The 21,133-nt window shown below is 53.5% G+C and overlaps 1 protein-coding gene across 9 annotated transcripts in view; it reads left to right on the top strand.

Moving 5' to 3' along the window:
• The window catches only part of MPRIP (myosin phosphatase Rho interacting protein), a 78,355-nt gene that overhangs the window by 45,631 nt on the left and 11,591 nt on the right, over positions 1-21,133 (top strand). For 5 of the 9 annotated variants that reach the window (XM_027900313.1, XM_027900308.1, XM_027900310.1 and 2 more), the window contains 13 exons: positions 848-904; positions 2,105-2,173; positions 2,375-2,464; positions 2,888-2,997; positions 3,945-4,022; positions 7,297-7,882; positions 8,780-8,896; positions 11,669-15,532; positions 18,778-18,925; positions 19,505-19,622; positions 20,135-20,294; positions 20,403-20,522; positions 20,903-20,989. In XM_027900313.1, coding sequence (XP_027756114.1) covers positions 848-904; positions 2,105-2,173; positions 2,375-2,464; positions 2,888-2,997; positions 3,945-4,022; positions 7,297-7,882; positions 8,780-8,896; positions 11,669-15,532; positions 18,778-18,925; positions 19,505-19,622; positions 20,135-20,294; positions 20,403-20,522; positions 20,903-20,989 — 5,604 coding nt within the window. The remainder of the gene's footprint in view (positions 1-847; positions 905-2,104; positions 2,174-2,374; positions 2,465-2,887; positions 2,998-3,944; positions 4,023-7,296; positions 7,883-8,779; positions 8,897-11,668; positions 15,533-18,777; positions 18,926-19,504; positions 19,623-20,134; positions 20,295-20,402; positions 20,523-20,902; positions 20,990-21,133) is intronic. The other 4 variants (XM_027900315.1, XM_027900316.1, XM_027900311.1 and 1 more) reach the window with 3 other exon arrangements.

Here is a 21,133-nt window from a genome sequence, read left to right as displayed (position 1 = left end):
CCTTCCTGTGTGTTTTTTGTGGAGCAGGACTGGGTTTCCACCACCACAGGATCATTCAGGTGTGGGACGTTCTGCCCCACAGCACAGGTTTGATTGAATGGGCTTCCAGACCCCAATTTCCACTGCTCCCCTTGCTGTAGCCACTTTCAGACCCTGCAGCTGAATTTCACACACTGCTGTCCTTTTTTCCTCCTCCTCTCTACAGCACATGGAGCAGCTGGAGGAGCTCAGCCTCGAGGGAGTGAAAGCATTTCCACCACATCCTTCCCTGTGCAGGGGCAGGGATGGGAGGAGGGTCTGGCAGCAGTTATCCCACGCTGTCTTGGTTGCTTTTCTCAGGGATTCGACATCCCCATGTTACCCACTTTGGAGGAAAGAGCAGGTGTTGTTTGGGTGGTGCAGGGCTCAGATTCCCTGTATTTCCAGCCTTGGGAACTCAGCCTGTTTTGAACCCTGGAGCCTTGCATCAATAGCATGTAGTTTTTTCTTCCATAGTATATAATAGAGGGACAAAACTGCCTGAAGTCTTACTAATTCCCGTTTTTCCTTCCTCTGTTATGCTGTTGGAGCTGTAGGAAATTGCAGGAGAAAATGGTAGGACAGGAACAGCTGAGTATACCATGCAGCAAGTCTCTGCTCCTCCTGGGTGCAAACATTTAGCCACCAGTGTAATGATCCAGTCTGGACTAGATAACTTTTAAAAGTCCTTTCCAACCCAAACTATTCTATGAATTTAACTGTTACTGGTCTCTTTTATTGCTGCACTGTGTTTATCAAGTCACTCCTCTTGCCTTCTGGGCGCAGACACTTCTTCCCTCTCCTCTGATCCCTCTCTCCTTTCTTCCAGCCCGACCTACTGAACTTCAAGAAGGGCTGGTTGACAAAGCAGTATGAGGATGGGCAGGTGAGTGAGGGGGAAGCTCTGCCCTTTATATCCACTCCCTCCAGCATCCTGGCTGTGCTGGCGGCACGTGGGGCTGCTCTTGGCACTGACAGAGCTCCGATGTCTCTGCTGGGTAGATCAGCCTTGGAGTGAGAATTGCTGGTCCTCTGTCCTGGGGAGCTTTCAAAGCCCCACAGGTGGATATTGTATCGTTTCTAGGGAGCCAGGGCAGCTTGGATGGCAGCACTGGTTTCATGTTCCTGTTCTCTATTTATCAGTCTCACCTCCCTTGCAGCCCAGTGACCTCTTTGGTGTCAGTAATGAGGCTCAGGTAAAGTCTCCTGAGCACCAGGGAAACGGCAAGGCCAATAAATAAATAAATGCCTCTGAGTTGGCGCTGTGGGAAGCAGCTGATGCTGTTTTCCTGCTGTCTGTTCCCAAAGGGATGTGGGATATGCTGCTCCATCAGAGCCTTAGTCGTGGGCACTGATGCCGAGGCAGCATGGGTGGTCCTGGCTGTTTGCAAACTGCCCCTTCCCTGGGTTTCCTTCCCTGGATTTCCTTCCCTCCTGCTCAGTTGCTGAGGGAAAGTGAGGGTGACTTGCCTGTGGCTGTGAGTGCATGGCCTTGGCTCCACTGTGGGCACTGGGACTGAGGGCACATCCATAGGCAGCCGAGGGGGAATTGGCCACTGGATTGTGCTTTATCGACTGAAAGCTGCCTGTGCCTGGCTGGGAGCGTGCAGGAGATGGATTTGTGTAGAGTAAGGGCCAGGAATAGACTCCAGCTCTAGGTACTGCAGATAAAACATGAATGTTTTACTGCTTTTCTTTTGTTGTTGTTAAAAAGGCTTTAAGTACAGTCACTAAAAGCATCGTCTTGCTGGGAAGGCTCCGACTGCCCCCGTGGCTCTCACCGTGTGCCACCGTCACACGCAGGGTTGGTGCTGCTGAGGGTGGAGCACTCTGTGGTGCAGCAGCACCAGGGAATTCGGGGTCCTGGTGGTGCAAACCATCACTGTCCCTTGCCTTGCTGCCTGTTTGGGTCTCCCCTTCCTGTCAGGAGGGTCTCAATGAAGCCGAGTGTGGAGCTGGGAGGGGAGAGGCGTTGAGCTGCCTCCCTGTGGGGCATCTCTGCCAGCTGACCTGTAACAAGCCACTGTGTTTCCGCTGGTGGGGAAAGGAGCAGGATTGTAACTACCCCGTCTTGGCTCTTTCCTAGTGGAAGAAGCACTGGTTTGTGCTGACTGACCAGAGCCTGAGATACTACCGGGATTCGGTGGCGGAGGAGGTGAGTGTCCTCCCATCACTGCACCCAGGGGAGCTCCCACTTCTCCCAAACTGACCCCTGGGCAGGCTGCCTTCCCAAGGTCCTGGGAGCATTGCTCTTCAGGACTTTGTGCTTTTCAGGGACCTGCTGTGCCTCCCTGTGGGCCCGCTGCACTTCGAGGCTGCGGAGTTCTGTGGCTTATTTTACCTCTTCCCTCTGCAGGCAGCTGACCTGGATGGAGAAATCGATTTATCCACGTGCTACGATGTCACTGAGTACCCAGTTCAGCGGAACTACGGCTTCCAGATCCACGTAAGGAAAATGTGGGGAGGAGGAAGAGTTCCACTGCAGGACAGCTGATGGGGATGCTTGTCTGTGACAAGGGAAACATCTCCTCAAACACCCAAGAAAGGCCACCCAGCAGCCCCCAGAGCGTTCCAGAGAGCTGTAGCCTTGAGTCTGAGAGCCAGTTTTTTGTCTGGGGGAAAGGGAAGGAGGAAAGGCAAAGTTTTGTTTCAGTCTTAGGGTCTGAGCTGTGACAAAATTAGCCTGATTGCTGAGAAACACTAGTTCCCACCAGGAGCTTGCTGGGGGATGGAGGGGCTGGGTGTGACCTCTGTTTGGCCAGCAAGCAGTGCCCCAGCACTGTGGGCTTGGGGCTGGGTGCAGAGTGGTTTTGGGACAGTGCTGATGGGTGCAGTCAGCTGCTCTGAGCTGTTCCTCCTCTGTCCCTAGACGAAGGAAGGGGAGTTCACCCTCTCTGCCATGACCTCGGGCATTCGCCGCAACTGGATCCAGACCATCATGAAGCACGTTCGCCCCACCACTGCTCCTGATGTAACAAGGTAAGGGGGGAGTGTAGCAGCCCCTGCAGTTGTGTGGTTTGCTGTGCAGGAGTAACTCTTCCCTCATTCCCTTTTCTTTCCTGTTTCTGAGCCTGTCCGTTCCTGGAAGCTGCGGCTCTTTCTCACATCCCTCTCTCTGGGCTTAATTTGGATATGCTTTGTGGGGACGCTGATATGCTGAGTTATTCTTACACGTGCAGATTTCAAAGAGGGTTGAAAATGTGGCTTTAATTTGTGCATAGGAATATGAAATACTGTTCCTATATCAAGGCTCCTCTGGATTCCCACCAGGTATTGTGAAACCACTTGGATTCAGTTGTGCTGGGTTCCCCCTTTCCTCTGGCTACTGTTCAGCATGAGCTGCCCAGCCCCTCCACGGGTCACAGCAGCAGGAGCCCAGGGTTCAATTTAGAAGCTGTTTGGCTCTGATCTATTTTAAACTGCAGCCAGCAAATCGTCTTCCCTCCTCTTTTGATCTTCCAGAAGCTGCCTCAGCTCGTTCCCCTTACGCTTTAGTAACGCTGGTGTCTGCTCCTGTGTCAGTGCCAGAGGAAGGGACCCCCTGCCTCACAGAGTACCTTCTGTGGGCGCTTGTGGCTCTGGGTACAGGGTGTTTGGCCTCCTCACAGCTGACCCTGCTGGCCACACTCATACAGGCCACCTCTTACAGGCTGCGTGGACATTGCCACACCACTAACCCCATCTCCTGTCCTTACTGTAGCTGCAGTGAGCAGGTTTTTGCCAGGTTTGTCCCCAGAGTTCATGGAATGGCTCTTCTCACCTGGTGCTGTTGACCTGGAGATGCTCCAGCCTCTCCTTCCCTATCCCCCTTGGCACTCAGCCACTGTTTCCCAGCCCTGCCCGAGCTCTGGTGGATCTCGCGGGGGTCTTGGGGAAGCCGCCTCTCTCCTCACTCCTGTGTATGTTTGATTTCCATGCAATCCCAGGAAAAACTTCTCTTTGAAACTATCCGTGCTGAAGCCCAGGTTGGAAAACTGTGTTCTCTCCTGTATTAACGTTCTGTGGTTTGTATATCTCGTGATTCACTGCATGCTCCTCCTTTTCTGCACCTCGGATGAGAAGTCCTGCAGTTTCCATTTATTTTTCTTTCTTTTCTTCCCCCCCTTCCCTTTTTTTTTTTTTTCTTTTTCTTTTTTTTTTCTTTAAATAAAAACCAGAGAGAAGGGAAGAAGCAACCTGGTCTTGACACTTGATTTCCCCACACTGGTATCTTCCGATGTGACTAGATATGAAGATGAAGACCAAGGAAATTTGAGGGGACCTCCCTGCCTTTAAAGAGCCAGATGTATTTATGGTTGCTCACAGGTTACTGCAGCACGATAGTCCTGTGCTCACTGTCTGCACCTGCTCCGAGCCCACACAAAGTGGTTTCACTTGGCTTTCCCTCTGAGAGGGTCCAAGCGCAGGTCCCGGCTGGGCAGTAACTTGTTACGCTGCACAAATAGACTGCGAATCCATCCTGAGCTGGGGAAAGGGAATTATGTGTGTGTGCTTCTGTCGTTTCCCACCGAGCTGGTTTTGGCCGGGGGGGAGGCTGGCGTGGGTTAGTCACGTTGCTGGGCAGTCCTGTGCTGTGTGTGCAGCAGGGCTGCGATCACCTGGTGCGGGCTATCCCAGCGCGTCCCACCTGGCTTTGGGATGTCATTATTACATTCCACACCCGGGGAGTGGCTTGTGAAGGGGGCTGCTGGAAAGCTGAAGGACAGACTGCCCAGGGCTCATGATGGAGGGGTGGGAAACGTTGGCACAGTGTGACCAGGGTTTAGGAGGCATGTTAGTCCGGGTGCTTGGCGTGCCAGGAGGGTGACAGTGTTCACCCCGTACCCAGGGCCTGTCCCATCCTACACGCTCCTGCAGCCCTTTGCTGTATCTCTTTAACCTGCTGCTGTGTCTCCACTGAGCCAAACACACCTTTTCCTGGTTTCTCAAGTCCTAATGACTGTTTATATTGCTGTGTGTGTCAGCACCCAGCATGGGGAGCAGACGCTGTGCTGCTGCCTGCCCTCAGCCGTGCCCTGCTGTCTGCAGAGACACTTATTACACTTTGCTAACGATTACAGGGCAAATAGCAAATACCCCCAGGAAAGCACTGGATCCATATTTAGCTCACAGCCCTGGTGAGGCTGAGTTCCCCCAGTGCTCCTCCCCGTTCCCTGCAGCCTTCGTGAGATTCTTGCCACAGCGTGCTCAGCTCGCAGCTTGCACTGCTCCCAGACCCACCTCTATTAAAAAAAAAACCTTTTTATTTTGACCTATAAATAACATTGGGAGGCGAAGACACCCCCCCCCTCCTGTGTGCTGTGAATTAATTTGTCTGGAATGGAGGAGATGTGAAGTGTTTGAGCAGAATTAATAGCCATGGGGCACTTGTCAGGAGATGAAATGAGAAACTTTGGGTCAGTCTCCTGAGTCTCTTCACTTCGTTCCCAGCAGCTGTCCCTCCACTCCCTGACACACATCCTATGCCCTTTGGAAAGCAGCAGAGGAGAAATGAGCTTGTGAGAGATGTCACCTCTAGAAATGCCGAGATTCTTCTATGTGGGATTTAAAGCAGTGTAATTTCTGTGTCCCAGCACCGTCCAAGGGGCCCCGGGACCCCCATTTTTTTCTAACACTGGTCTCCATATTAAGACTCATCCCCGTTTTACTTCTTCAAAATGCAGCTGTAATCACTAACTGACTCCAGATTGAGAGCCTGGCTTTGGAGTCGTGGTTGAGGAGCAGCGATGTTTCATTGTGGTGCCTTTTGGGTTTATTTTATTAGCTGCAAGTGACAGCGCTGAAGAAAGAATCATCCCCGAGCTGGTTTTAGCCTGTAACTGCCAGAGTTTCTCAAAACCCAGCTCAACTGAGCCTGTGGTTTGATGGTGGATGACAGTGCATCGGAAGATACTAGCCCGGGCCCCACGCAGAGCCATCTCTTCTGCTCCATCCTTTGTTTTGGGCGTGTGCACATCCATGAGGTTGTTGGCTATGGGAGCTGGGATGTGTTCCAAGGCGGGAGAAGCTGTGATGGTGCTACTGCTGCTCCCAGTTGCGGTGGTCTTGATGCATGTGGTCCCAGGGCCTGCAGTGAAGGGCCCAGGGAGCTGCTTTCCAGCTCTTCCACAAAACCTGTTGAGGATGTGCTGGAGGCTGGAGCCCAGGGGGATGCTGTGGTCGGAGGAAGCAGGGAGAGTCAGGAGTCAGCCTGAGCAGAAGGGCTGTGCCTCAGGAGGCATCTCGGGGGGCTTCAGACAGCAAAGAGGGTTCAGCAGGTGCCCACCACTCCTTTGGGACAGGCTTCCTCCACAAACTTGGCATACTGCTATTTTCTGTTTTAATTTCGGTGTGCATGTTACAAGGCTGGCATGTCCACGTTTAATAAGCTAATACTGCATTGTGGATTATCTGTAGGTTGGAAATGGTATTGCCTCCCCTTATTAACTTCCCTTGCTTGATGAGTATGTCTCCCCCCTCAACCCACCACCCTCTAACTCAGCACTAAAAACCATTCCTTGCTTGAGAAATCAGCGTTTTCAGTGATTTCCACGCTGTGTTGAATAACTTGCTGTCCTTGCTGCACTGACCCCTGCACATACAGGATGCATCCCGGTGTGCCAGGGGGGCTGCCCCTGAGGCTGGGTGCCCCAGGGGAGGTCTCTGCCTTCAGTGCACATAGCGGCACGGAGAAGTTTTCGACCCACTAGTACTTTTCCAAGCTTGAGAGAAACCTTCCCCTTGTTTCCCAAGACCTCTTAGAGCTGCTCTTGTGCTTCTCTACCCCACAGCTCCAAAGCCAGGCTGGCTTTGGTGTGGGATTGGTGGCATCCTCCCTGCAAGCACGTGACTATGGATGGCCCTGTCGACCGATGGGTGTGCATGGAGCCCCACAACCGGGGTGCTGGAGGAGCTTTCGGAGCCTCTTCCCCCGCTGGCAGCACAGTTTGGGGTCGCTGCCTTGGCCACGGGCTGCTGCTGGCTCGCGGTCACTGGCCCCGATGTGGCTGCCGAGGAGGAGCGAGGTTGGGATCAGCCACTCTCCGGGGGCTCGGGGGTCTCGGGAGCAGCTGGGACCGCTTGCACCGAGGCTTTGCACACCAGCACGACCCTGGGGAAGGGCGGCGGAAGCTCCTGCACCCAAGAGGCGACAGGAGATGGAGGGGCAAAGGGGCACCCACGTGGCATTGGCTTGGGCTTCCAGCAGCCCCTTTCCACCCGGCTCTCCGAGACATGCATGGGAGCGCCTGGCCATCTCCAGCACCCACTGACACTTTCCTTCACCCTCTATCCTCACAGCTCGCTGCCGGAAGAGAAAAGCAAAACAAGCTCTTCCTTCGAGAGCGGTCCAAAGCCGAGCGAGAAGCCGGATGCGGAGCAAGCTGAGCTGGACCCGGAGCAGAAGCGGAGCCGCGCTCGGGAACGCCGGCGAGAAGGACGGTCCAAGACCTTTGACTGGGCTGAGTTTCGCCCCATCCAGCAGGCCCTGGTGCAGGAGCGTGCAAACGCTGCAGACTCCTCCGGTGGCGGCTCAGCCGCCTTCCCCAAGGACAGCGGCGCCGCCGACGCCGACCCGGGAGAGCTGGAGCGGGAGCGGGCCCGGCGGCGGGAGGAGCGGCGCAAGCGCTTCGAGATGATCGATACCGTGGACGGGGCAGGGTCAGAAGAGGCCCTGAGGATGGAGGTGGACCGGATCCTGCCCGTGCCGGCAGACATCAAACCCCAGAACGTCCACGTGGAGATCGAGCAGCGCTGGCACCAGGTGGAGACCACCCCGCTGCGGGAGGAGAAGCAGATCCCCATCACGCCCCTGCACCTCGCCCACGCCGAGGACCGGGACGAGGGGCTGGCGAAGCAGCACCTGACCACGCTGCTGGAGAAGGAGGTAAAGGGGTGTGTGGGGTGCAGGCTGCCTGCCTAAAATGGCCTCCAGGCCACGGTGGCCACTTCAGGAAGCCTGGGATAGGCTTAAAAAAAGCTGCATTTATTGCTGCCTTGTAGTAGCAACAAGGAGGGATGCTGGAGGTCCGCTGGGAGCTGGCAAGGCACAGATCCATGTCCATTCCAGTTCAGCTCTGCCGGCAGCTTTCATGTTCCCACGGTTGCAGAAAGGGCTGTTCTTACTTCCTTGCCCCCTCCCAGCCAACGCAGCCAAATTTGTGTTGGTTTGTAACCACCCTGTGTCTGATGAGATGGGTACAATCGAGGTGTATCAACCAGACCCCAAATTCAGGCTCTTAATCCTGTGTGCCTCTGCAGCTGCAGATTTGTGTCTGCAGTTATAAACTGCCTTGAGTTGTAGCACACGCCACAAAGGCTCCCTTTTTGTGTAGCCTACATCAAACAGTGTTGCAATTTTAGGAAAAGAAAGGAGGAGATTCAGCTCGCTTGGAAGAGGTCCATGCCTGGGATAACAAAGGTGGTTGTTAGTTGGGATTAAGGTGTATTAGCAGGAATGAAAGGGGTGCAGGCATGGAGTAACCAGGAGTATCGCTGAGCTGAACCGGGCAGGGATTTACTGGGGTCATGCCTGGCACGAGCTGGTGCCGTTCATCCTTTGCTGCAGGGAGCTGTACGAATTACACTAAAGCACAACTTAGTTCTTTCGGGGGGGGAGGGACTTTTCCTGGCAAAATGAAATCCAGATTCCAGAGCGGAGCAGAGCAGCGGTGCCATCAAAAGCCCCGTTCGTTCTGCTCTGTGTCCCCTCCAAGCCGCCCTGTTCCTTATGGCTGACCCCCTGCCCACTCCCTGGACGCTGTCTCTGTTCGTGTCCCTCCAGCTGGAGCAGAAGCAGAAGGAGGCCCTGGAGCTCCTGGAGCAGAACCGGCACCTGCAGGACCAGCTGAAAGTGGCACTGGGCCGGGAGCAGAGCGCCCGGGAGGGCTACGTGTTGCAGGTAGGAGGGCAGGGAGGAGAGAGAGATCCGCCTTCCTCTGCACCCGAGGGGATCCCTGGTGGGCTTCGGTCTGGGGTGTTCCTGGGGACATCCTGGGTGACACAGGGACATGCACCACTGAGCGGGCTCCGAGAGGTTTGACGTTCTTGCAAGCATTGCTAGTTCTGTAGCTGTACCAGAATCGTCTGCTGAACAAAACCTCTGATCTGAGATGGGATAGGAGGTAGCATTACCTATTAGCATTTCCAAGGGAAGACGAAACACAGCCGTGGTAGGCAGAGGGACCTCACCAAAGTCCACCTCTGATCCATCCCCTGCTGTGTTTGCCTCTGCAACAGCTGTCTCCCCCTTTCTGTGCCCCACATATTCCCCTCAGGAAGTGGGGTGCACACAAGGCTTTCCTTTGGGAACATCCATGCCCAGAGGAGCTGTGACACCTGTGGGGCAGCTTCTGTCTGCTCTTATGGGTCCATAGTCCTGTCCTGTGCAGGGGCAGCATTTTGGCCTGCTCAAATCTACTTGAGCAAACCGGCTGTGGATCAAAGTGCTTTGTGCGTGGCCAAATCCTGCACTCCCCTGGCAGCAAACCCGGTGTCGACGCCAAACCCTGAGTCCTTATTTCTCACAGGAAAATTTCCCCTGAAGAAGTTGCACAGGCAGTGGAGCCAGCCCTGGGAGGGGGACATCCTGCCTTCCTTGCCCATGATCTCCCAGGAGGGGTTATTAATTCATTTATTTCTGGAGTCTCTGAGCTGACAATGCCTGCTTGGAGGAGTTCCATTTTCACTTGGCAGTGCTGGAAGAGTAACTAACTCCCACTTCCCTGGGGCAAAGGCATCCAACCTCCCTTTGCCTGAAGCATGGAAAAAATCAGGGAATGGGGCTAAAAGCTGGATGCTGAATCCACCATCATATTGGCTGTGCTGAAGTTGGCCACGGTGCCTCAATATGAGGAGGGGTAGCAAGAGGGAAAGTGTGCAGAGGGGCTGGGCAAATCATTGCTGCATTGAACAGTGACCCAAACTTGGACCTGGAAGTTGGAGAGGGTTTTTGGAAGGGTTGGAGGATTTTGCCTGCTCCAGTTTAATTGTTCTGGGGGATTTCCCTTGTGTTTCCTGGGAGCCAGAGGGATTAAAATCCTATTGTAGAAGGGAGTAACCCCACCAAAACCCGCTGGGGTGGAGGGAGCGGAGTCACTGAGGAAATTCTGCAGCCCCAGACTGCAGGAAAACATCACAGCACTTTTTTTTGGACAAACCCTCAGAATTTCATGTGCCCCCACCTCCATCATGCCTAATTTGGGGGGAGGTTCCTACGTTGTCTCCGGGGAGGGGTGATGGAGTAGCCTGACTGCTGCCAACCCATCCCTCCCGAGCTGCCCGGGGGGCACCAAACCCGTTCCACAGGGCAGCCACTGACACCCACCCGATGCATGTGCCGTGCACCGAAGCCTCTCCGGCCTCGTGTAACCCCCTCTCTTGCTCTGAGCTTCCTTGGGACCCCAACTTTGATCCCTACTGGGAGGAAAACACTGGGGGCTCCTGCTCCTCACAAAGGGACCGGAGCCATCCCCTGGCTCCGGCCACGGCGGGTGGGAGGGGGCACGTACTAACCTGTCCCAGGCGGATGTTCTTGCATGTTTTTGGTGTAAAGCATGAAATTTAACTTAACATAACTGAGTGTCACATCTGTGGGCTTTCCTTATCAGCAACCAGAGTACAGCAAGGCAGGCCAAATTCCCAGGCTTAACGCTGTGCTTCTCTCGCCTCTTCCTGTCTGTGTATTTTATTTTTTTTTTTTTTTTAAGATACATAATTTCTGTCGCCTTTTGCATGACGCTTTCTGTGAGTTTTCTTTTTGCATGCTCCATTGCTTTGGTTTGAATCTCACAAAGGTTGGTTTCTTTCATTTTTACATTCTCATCACACCTTTTCCCTCCCTCCACTTGTCGGGCTTCTTATTTTGTCCTTTGTTGGTTTATTTTATTTTGCAGGTAGAGAAATTAGATCCTCCCTAGCCTTAAGCTTTAGTGTAACAGCATCTCTTTATTGCATTGAGCAGCCACTCAGTCCTGTTCTGCAGGCACAGAAATGACATCTCCACCCCAGCTGGCCCGTGTCCCTGCGTTTGGGTGGGATGTGATGTCATTTGCTGTCACCTCATTTTCTGTTGTTGCTTTTGGTTGGTAGGACTGTGTTACCTGAACTGTGCACTTTTTGTTTCACAACCAAACGAACAAACCTGCTAAAAACAAAAAGCAGTTCCTTTCTCCTCCACCTTGTTCCATCCCCTCCTCCTCCTCCTCATCCTTCCCATTTTTCTCTTGTGTGTCTGTCTCTGTTTTACTGCTGGTGTTTCTGTTTCATTGTTTTTTGGTTCTGTTTGAGTTTGGGTTTATTTTTTTTTTCCTTTTAGCCTGTTACTGTACAGCTGTTTTGATGTCGTGGTCAGTGTTTTCTGTTACTGGAAAGCAGTTGTTGCTCATTAAAAAAAAAAAAAAAAAAAAAAAAAAAAAAAAAAAAAAAAAAAAAAAAAAAAAAAAAAAAAAAAAAAAAAAAAAAAAAAAAAAGAAAAGAAAAGAAAAAAAAAAGTTTAAAAAAGTTGGTTAAACAAAATAAATTGTGCCAAGAACAAATCATCCCAATTGGAGCATGTGAGTAGCAGCCAAATCGCTGCAAGGAGCTTTTCCATGGCCTGCCTGGCCAGAGGTGTGACACTCAGAAGGGAAAGCCAAGAGTGTTACTAATCTAGTATTTAATCAATTTTTTTAAGACCGAGGTGGCCGCCTCGCCATCAGGCGCCTGGCAGAGGCTCCACAAAGTCAACCAAGACCTCCAAAGCGAGCTGGAAGCCCAATGCCAGCGCCAAGAGGTGATCAATCAGCAGATTCAGTCGCTGAAGCGCAGCTACGCCGAGGCCAAGGACGTGATCCGGCACCACGAGGCCGAGATTCAGAGCCTGCAGGCGAGGCTCAGTAACGCGGCGGCCGAGCTCTCCATCAAGGAACAGACCCTGGCCAAGCTCAAGAGCGACCTGAGGAGCGAGAAGGAGAAAGCCAAAGAGCAGCTGGAGGAGTGGCAGCACGGCGAGGCCGCGCTCAGCTCCCAGCTGAAGGCCAGCGAGCAGAAGCTGAAGAGCGTGGAGGCTCTGCTGCTGGAGAAGACCCAGGAGCTGCGGGATCTGGAGATGCAGCAGGCCCTGCAGAGGGACCACCAGAAGGAAGTGCAGCGGCTCCAGGACAGGATCGCGGACCTCAGCGGGCAGCTGAACGCCAGCGAGCAAGCGCGGGTCCTCATGGAGGAGAAGCTGCAGAGGAACTACGAGGCTTTGCTGGAGAGCTGCGAGAGGGAGAAGCAGGTTTTAATACGGAGTCTGAAGGAGGTGGAGGACAAGGCCAACGAGTACGAGAACCAGCTGCAGAACAGCGCGCAGCAGATGGAGATCCTGCAGAAGGAGAAGCTGAGCGCCAAGTTCGAGGGCAGCGAGCTGGTCCACCAGCTGGAGGAGCAGCTGGTGATGAAGGAGGCCAGCATCCAGAAGCTTGCCGAGCACATCAAGGAGCTCGAAAGGGAGAGGGATCAGATCAAATGTCGGTTCCAGGAGCTCATGAATCAGGTTGCCGAGTCAGATAACGAAGTTGCAAAGCTACAAGCGAAGTTGAAAATGGAAGAGACCAACTATCACAATCTGGAGCAGTCGTTCGAGGAGGTGTCGGATCAGTTCCGGGGTGTGCAGGAGGTGCTGAAGGAGAAAGAAGAAGAGCTGAGACACGTTAAGGAGATGCACTTGAGAATTGTGGAGAAGAAAGATCAAGATCTCAGTGAAGCTTTGGTTAAAATGGTTGCTTTGGATAGCAGTTTAGAGGAGACTAAAGTAAAGCTAAAGGCCAAGGAGGAGGCTCTAAAGAAGTTAGCTAGTGTGGGCACGGGTTCATGTGCTGAGGAAGCAGAAGACCTTGGCCCCAGTCTTGAGGCTGACGAAAGTCATCCATCCCAACTGGGGCAGGCTCTGCAAACTCAGGATGTCCTCCCAGCTCTGACTTACGCACTGAAGGAGGAGGAGGATGAGGTTCTTGAGACCAGCCAGAGGCAAGCAGAGGAATTTGGCTCCCCGTCCAAAGCTGTAGAGCTCCAGGAGCAAGAGTTGGTTCAGAAAGCCTTAGCAAAGCCTGATGTGGGAATCATGGGAGCCAAGAGGCAAAGAATCCGTTTCTCGAGCATCCAGTGCCAAAAATACATCCATCCAGATGGAACAGAGAAAAACTGGACAAGCAGTACCTCTTCAGACACGAGCCAGGACAGATCTCTGTCTGAGGAAAGCATGTCCTCTGAGCCAGCTCTGGGTTACCCCTCGTCGGGGACAAGCGACTCTGAGACTTATCTCTCCATCATCCATTCCCTGGAAACCAAACTGTACATTACAGAGGAGAAGCTCAAAGATGTCACGATGAAGCTTGAAAGCCAGCACGGCCAGAACCAGGAGACGCTCATCGCCCTCCACCACCAGTGGGCCAGCACGGAGTCCCAGCTGCGGGAACAGCTTCAGACCAGCTTGTCCCAAGTCAGTGCTTTGATCTCACAGCTGGAGAACGAGAGGCAGGAAAAGTTCAAGCTCATAGAAAGTCACGTCAGCGAGCTGGGAGGTTTCCAGATGAAAAATAATCAAGCACTGACTTGCTTAGAGAAGTGCAGGGAGCAACTGAGAGCCTTGCCCAAATCAGACAAGGAAAAGGAGGGTGATTTGTTCCTTGTTAACCTGTCCAGCATGGAAACGACGTTATCAAGCGCGATCCAAGCCTTGAGCGGGGCGCCAGTCCCGTTGGAGTATCAGCAGAGTGAAAGCCTTATCACAGAAAGCCCCGCTCCAGAAGGAGGGGTTTTGGGAGAAGGGGAGCACGTCTCCAAGGAGCAACGAGTGGAAGCGTTTGACGCCAGCCAGCTGAGATGGCTTTCTGAGAGGGTGGCGTTTGAGGCCTCTCTCATCAACCAAATAGCAGAGTCTTTGAAAAATGCGAACTCTGAGATAGCCCAGCTTCTGAGAGAGATACAGGGAACAGCTGAGGTGGTTTTGTTGGAGCCGGCAAGTGTTTCTCATACAGCCATCGATTTGGCCGGCGTCCTATCTAAGAAGCTGCTGCTGGAAGGGGAGTTCTGGAGCCAGGTAGAGGAGCTGAGAGCACACTTGAGCACCAGAGAAGGAGAAGCTGAGGGCAAAACAGAAACAAGTTTGGGGGTTTCCCAGTGTTTTCTCAGTGCTGTAGCAGATGCTACTTTGATCAAGGCGGAACTTGGGTTTGTTGCACAGAAAATGAGAGAATCCTTTCATCAGAGATTAAAAACAATCGAAGAAGACCTCCATAATACCAAAACAGCTCTCCAGCAGCACAAATGCATGTTGGAGGAGATCATCAAAGCCTACAGGACTCCTGAGTTCGACAGAGTTATGCACCAGATTTCTGAGGCACTTGAAATACAAAAAGATGCTTCAGAAAGAGCCCAGATCTCCTGGGACGGGAGTCGTCTCCAAATGGTGCCGTGCCAGGAATTAGCCAAGGTGGAGGAGGCTGGCAGCGTGCCAGACCGTAGTAGTGGAGCTCTTGTTTCCCTTCAGGAAGATCTTGCCCAACAACTAAAGGACAAATCCAGTGTTCTGAAGGAGATATCCGTTGCCTTACTCTCTCTGCCTCCCGAGGAGGCAGTGAGAGACTGTCAGAAGCTCCTGAAGGTATCCCAGAGTCTTTCCTACCACTCGTGCATGGGGGACCTGGAGCGGTATTCCTCTTTGTTAGTCCACGATGCAATTGTTCAGGCTCAGGTTTGCTACGCCGCTTGCAAAGTCCGGCTGGAGCACGAGAGGGAGATGAAGTCCTACAGGGAGTCCCTGCAAAGCATGGACGCGCTGTGCCAGGAGCGCGTCAAGACGGTCTCTCTCCTGCGGGATGAGTACGAGGACTTGCTCAGGAAGCAGCAGGGTGAGTACAGCGAGGTGATCGCCATGCTGGAAAGGGAGAACGCTGATCTCAAAGCAAAGGTGTCCCAGCTGGACAGCCAGCGGAGGCTCCTGGAGGAGGAAGAGCACAAACACAGCAGGAGCCTGAGCGAGCTCCAGGGGCGTTACGAGGAGGAGATCCGAAACGTGATAGAGCAGCTCAACAGGACAGAGGACGCTCTGAAGGCCGAGAGGACCGAGGGCCTCAACCAGCTGGATGCCATTGTCCGTGACAAGCAGAACATGGAGAGGTATCACCTGGAGCAGATGCAAACGCTGGAGGAAAAGTTCCAGGCCAAGATCAAGGAGCTGCAGGTCATCCACGGCGAGGAGCTGCAGGCGCTGCAGGAGCACTACAGCCAGAACCTGCAGCGCCTGCAGGAGACCCTCGACGAGTACCAGAGGCAGCATCCAGAGGCGTCCCCCGCAGTGGTCCCGGGCGCTGGGGACAGCTGGGCGGGCGGCGAGGCGGGTGGCACCGGGCAGGACCCCGGCAGGGACCTGGACTCCATGCACGGCCTGAGGGAACGCATCCAGGAGCTGGAGGCCCAGATGAACGTCATGAGGGACGAGCTGGAGAACAAACATCTGGAAGGGAGCGCTTCCACCTTGAGGGAAAAATACCAGAAAGACTTTGAAAACTTAAAGGTCTTTTATTGTGTTTTAACACTTTATGCTTTCTGCTGCTGAGCGTACGGGAGGGCACGTGTGGTCCTGGGGTTCGCTTGCTGAACTAAGGGGCATCCCCCAAAAGAGTCAGCGTGCCAGAGCAAGCCCCAAGGTGTTAGACAGGCCTCTGTAAAGCATGGTGTTTCCTTTTCCCCATGCTGGGGTATTCTAAATGCATTGCTTGCGAGGGCTTGGGAGGGTGGATTTTTGGAGGTGGTCTCTGTGTGGAGAGGGAGAGAGAGTTTCAAAGCAGCTCGATAACATCACGCTCTCCTTCAACACGAGGGCCACAGTGTTTCTTGCTGTACCTGAGGCATACATTTTGTTTGTGACTTCCCTTTAAAAGCATTCCTCAACTCTGTCTTTCCCAATCTGATCCAATCTCCAGTCTGTCTCTGCTGCCTTCAGAAACGCAGGATGAAATGGAAACTCGCTGCTCTCAAAATGTATGTTCCTGGGGAAAGTAGCTGCGAACAGATACCAAATTCTGTAGCAAAGCAAAGCTCCTCTGCAGGAGGCTGCGAGGACCCTGCTGGTGTTGGACACAGCAGTTGTGTACACAACAAACAGTGCACAGTTATGGGACACCCAGGTGAGGTGCAGAGAAACCCACTGGCAATGAAATGCCACCGTTCAGATTGCCCCACCAGTCAGACTGGCTGTGAAAGTGGCCTGAGATGGTCCAGCACCTTGAAGAACCTCCTGGGTTTAGTGTTTTGCTTTTCATAGGAGAGCATTCCTAGTTAGGAAGTGAGTTTAGGGAGGTAGAGGACTCCAGCAGCACCAGGAGAGGCTGCCAGGTTGAACAGGAAACTAAAAGGGCAGTGATGCAGAGGCTGTGCTGGTGAGGCTTTCATGGAGCGGTTGCCCTTCAGAGTCAGCAAAAATGTGGGAGAACTTGCTTCCAGACACGAGATCCAGCACACATTTCGATGGCTCAGCTGCAGCTGGTTTTAGCCTGGGAAGAGCAGTAGTTCTGCTGCATCCCATTGGAGTGAGGAGGTGGTGGTGGTCACTGAATGCTCTCTCCTCCCTCTTAACCCTTAGGAAGGAAAACCCCTTCTTGATCCCCCAGTTAAGGTCAGAGGGACAGATGGGTAACGCCCATCCTGCGAGCCAGGCACCAAGCAGGCTCACTTGTGTTTGGGGATGTTCTTGGTTTGGAAGAAGCAAAAAACCCAGAGCCAAGGTGGAGGGTGGAAAGTAACAGCGAGCAATGAACGTGACCTCCCACCTGTGTGTTCCTGACTTTGCTCTTCCAAAATTGGCAGTTTGTCTGGTGGGATGGAAGCAGCAACTCTGGGTTAGAAACCTCTTGTGGCCAGAAAGTTAACCAGGTGGTTACAAACCTGCCCAATTGTGTCCAGAATGGCTTAAGTGTGCTTGATTCTTCTCTTCAGAACCTGATGGAGAATGTAGCAGAGTAAAGAGAGTACCCTTTACTCTAAGAGTACTAAAGAGAGTAACTAAGAGTTACTAAGAGTTACTAAAGAGAGTAACTCTTAAAACTGGAGAAGAGAAGGCTCCAGGGAGACCTCAGAGACCCTTAAGTGACTCCAGGAGAGCTGGGAGGGACTTTGGACAAGGGCATGGAGTGACAGGACAAGGAAGAATGGCTTCCCACTGACAGAGGGCAGAGTTAGGTGGGATATTAGGAAGAAATTCCTCCCTGGAAGGGTGGGCAGGCCCTGGCACAGGTTGCCCAGAGAAGCTGTGGCTGCCCCATCCCTGGAAGTGTCCAAGGCCAGGTTGGACAAGGCTTGGAGCAACCTGGGATAGTGGAAGGTGTCCCTGCCCATGGCAGGGGGTTGGAACCAGATGAGCTTTAAGGTTCCTTCCAACTCACTTCCCAGTTATGATTCTATGAGATACTGGTTTGTACGTGTTCAAGTCTCCTGGATTTATAACAGTGCATTTACAATACATGGAGCCAGACCTATAGAGGAGTGTTCACCTTTTTCCTCCAGTATTAGAGGTGTTTCAGGAGTTGGATTCCATGATTCTTGTGGATCCCTTCCAGCTCAGCATATTCCATGATTCTGGGTGTAATGAAGAATCCTGCAGGGCTACTCTGTGCCGCTCCAGTCAGCCAAGTCCAGGCAGGTTCTGGCACTGAGTTAGGAGTTGAAAAAAACACACACACAAGGCTGAGAAAGTGAAGACTGCCTTGGGATTAAAACTTAAAGGGGAGGGAAAAAACCCCTTGAGCTGAAAATCTGGAATGAGGATGGCAGAGGTTATAGAGCATTTGACAGTGAAGGGATGCTGATAATAGTGAGGGTCAGTGGTGTTGGACTGTCCTGAGCATTTTTGTTACTGGGGGAGTGAATTTGTCCCCTTTAAATTTCCCATGGGGTCCCCAGGTGACAGTTCTCCCTTCCCCTGGAAAACAGTAGTGCTAATCAAGAAGGAATCCATTAAAATCAGGGAATAAAGCCAGCCTCTGACATGAAGAAGGAGAAAAGCCTGGTGCAGTGCCTGGTATCAGGTTTGTCCCAAGCTGTCTGATGGGGCTCAGCACCTTGTCCCCAGTGTGTGCCCCTTCTCCGCTCGTGGCTTGGGCCTGCCTGTGGCTTTGCTGGTCCTGCCTCTGTCCTGCAGCCGTGTGTCCATCCGGGATCCCGATGTGCTTGGGCTGACAGCTGAGCTGGGAACAGGCTTTTGCATTTTTCTGCTGTCCAGGTAGGAGCGAGGTCTGTGCCGGGGGCAGAAGGGCCAGGCTGGAATTCAGGATCTTGCCCCTGATTGCTGCTCCTGTGTCCTGGCCAGAATTCACTCCCAGTAATTCAAATAGCAGGTAATTGCCCCTGCAATGTTTGCGGCAATGCTGGTTTGGGAAATAAGGTCCTACTCCTGTCACATGTCATCTGCTTCCACCCAGAGGTGGCCACATAAAACCAGGCATTGAAAAGAGAGCAGAAGGGGCGCAGAAGGCTTTTTTTTGGTTGGTTTTCTTTTGGCATATATTTGCATTCCCCAACTGTGTCTGCCCCCAGACCTACCCTGTGCTCCCCTTTCACTGGGGCTCTCAGGGGTCAAGCAACTGCAGCAATAAGCCCTGACCTTGCAAGGTTCATTCTCCTCCGTGGCTGAGGAAGGGGAAGATCCATGATGGACCTTGGGAGCTGACCTACCTGCTGGCGTGTGGCTCCTGGTGGGCTCCCCACTGCTGTGACACCGGCCCTGCGCTCCTGGGCCAACCCCTTCCCCTCGTCCCTTTGCAGGCAACATGTGAAAGGGGCTTTGCAGCCATGGAGGAGACACACCAGAAGAAGATTGAGGACCTGCAGCGGCAGCACCAGCGGGAGCTGGAGAAGCTGCGGGAGGAGAAGGATCGCCTGCTGGCAGAGGAGACAGCTGCCACCATTTCAGGTATGGGGACGTGTCAGAGGGTGCCCTGTGGCAGCTCTGTGTTGATGGAGACACAGGGATGATGTTTGCTCTATGGAGGAGCAGAGCAGAGATGAGATGAGGGCTGGGTGGGGAGCAAAGGGAGATGGGAAAGGGCTGGTGGGAGAGATGTTTCGGATGGAGGCCCATCTCCTGGTCCTTATCAAGGTTTGGTGCCCCTCTCCTTGGCTGTTGCGTGGTCTAATCTGTTTTCCATTCCAACTCAGAAAGGCATTAGTCATTCCTGTGGTTAATTTATTGACAATTCCACACTGAATTAATTCTTTAGTGCCCCAGGGAATGTTAAAACACTGGGAGCTCAGAGTCTCTGCATTAGGAGTCCCACAGTCCAGGGAACAATGTGTGAATTGGACAGTCATTTGGACTCGGTGAAAAACCGGGATTAGCAGAACTCTGAACGCTGACTGAAGGGGCTGTGATGCAGTGGGAGGTTTGCTGGGATCATTCAGGTGTTTGTTCCTTCAAAAAACAAATAAAACCTCAAAAAACCTTCCCTTGGGTGGAGGGTGCTGGGTGCTGACCCTGTGCTGTCCCACGCAGCCATTGAAGCCATGAAGAACGCACACCGGGAGGAGCTGGAGCGGGAGCTGGAGAAGTCCCAGCGCTCCCAGATCAGCAGCGTCAACGCTGACATCGAGGCCCTCCGAAGGCAATACCTGTAAGACCATCATCATCCTCAGCCTCTTGTGGGGAGATTATGTGTGTGGGAGACTCTTCTCACCCCTTTGATTTTGGCAATGAGTTGGGGCAGACCTGCCGTTGCAGGGACCCCTTCCCTTCCCAACCCAGCTGCACCCACCTGGTTTGCCCATAATCTTTCAGTCTCCAGGTCAGTGTTCCCACATTACCCAAATTCAGCTGCCTTGTGGTCACCAGAAGTAGCAGATGTGCAGCCACGGTGCTGCTTTTCACGCAGCTGCAGCGGGAGGGTCGTTCAACCAGGTCTAACAGGCGAGGAGGAAGTGCTGAGCTTTTCGTGTCAGCGCTGTCCTCCCAGCCAGGACAGGGAAGGGGTGACTCACTCCAGGCTTGAGTTTTTTCCCAAAGGGAGTATGCAATCCTCATCCTCAGTGCTCAGATCCCTGTTGGGTTGTCCCGGGATGCTGAAGGAAGGGTGGGCATGGGAGGGTTTGTGTGTGGAGAGGACACTGCCCGGCGTGTGTTCCGCAGGGAGGAGCTGCAGTCGGTGCAGCGGGAGCTGGAGGTGCTTTCGGAGCAGTATTCACAGAAGTGTTTGGAGAATGCCCACCTGGCGCAGGCGCTGGAGGCTGAGAGGCAGGCCCTCCGCCAGTGCCAGCGGGAGAACCAGGAGCTCAACGCCCACAACCAGGTGAGGGTCCCCGCCATGCCCGGGGCAGCCGGCATGGGTGATGTTGGGCTCTGCTCTGAGTAGTGGCCCTGCTCCCCCTTCCCACAGCGGCTCTCCTTCTCTTCCCAGGAGCTGAACAATCGCCTGGCTGAAGAGATCACACAGCTGAGGAGCCTGCTGATGGGGGAGGGTGGGGGAGAGGCTGCTGGGTCGCCTCTCACGCAGGGCAAGGACGCCTACGAGCTGGAGGTGAGCTCTGCTGTGGCCGTGCCGAGGGGCACATGGGTGGGCACATGTGCTGTGGCCCCTGGGAGCCATCCCATGTCACTGTCTTAAGTCAGACACTCGCCCTTCCTTCTCCAATCTCTGCTTGTCCCCGGGGTCCAGTCCATGCAGAGCAGTGGGGACAAATTGAGGGCTGTGCAGGGAGCACATCAGTGGTGCAAGCTTGGCCAAGTCCCCAGGAGATTCAGGAGGAATTTTCTTGCACCAGAAGAAGGGTGAACCAGAGGCTTTGTGGGGCTGAACCTCCAGCCCTGGCTCAGATGTCACCGGGCACAGCGGGCGAGCATCTCGGGATCGAACTGCTTTTGCTTGGGTGGAAAACATGCTGGGTTTGTTTCCCTCAGGTCCTGCTGCGGGTCAAGGAGTCTGAAATCCAGTACCTGAAGCAGGAGATCAGCTCCCTCAAAGACGAGCTGCAGACAGCACTGAGGGTAATGCCAGGGATGGTTCTGCAAATCCTCCTACCATGCTCTGCTTCTCCATGTGTGTGTTTGCGCTTAGATTTCAGTCCACTTACACCCAGATTTGAAACAGTATTTAATTTTCCCCCCGAATGGAATTCAATACCCATTTTG

This window comes from Empidonax traillii, unplaced genomic scaffold (genome assembly GCF_003031625.1).
Source record: "Empidonax traillii isolate 1590-97213 ecotype Southwest subspecies unplaced genomic scaffold, ASM303162v1 scaffold717:size860381, whole genome shotgun sequence".
NCBI classification, from domain to species: Eukaryota; Metazoa; Chordata; class Aves; order Passeriformes; family Tyrannidae; genus Empidonax; species Empidonax traillii.
The sequence above is the reverse complement of the archived record's forward strand: the minus strand, read 5'-3'. Positions and strand labels throughout refer to the sequence as shown.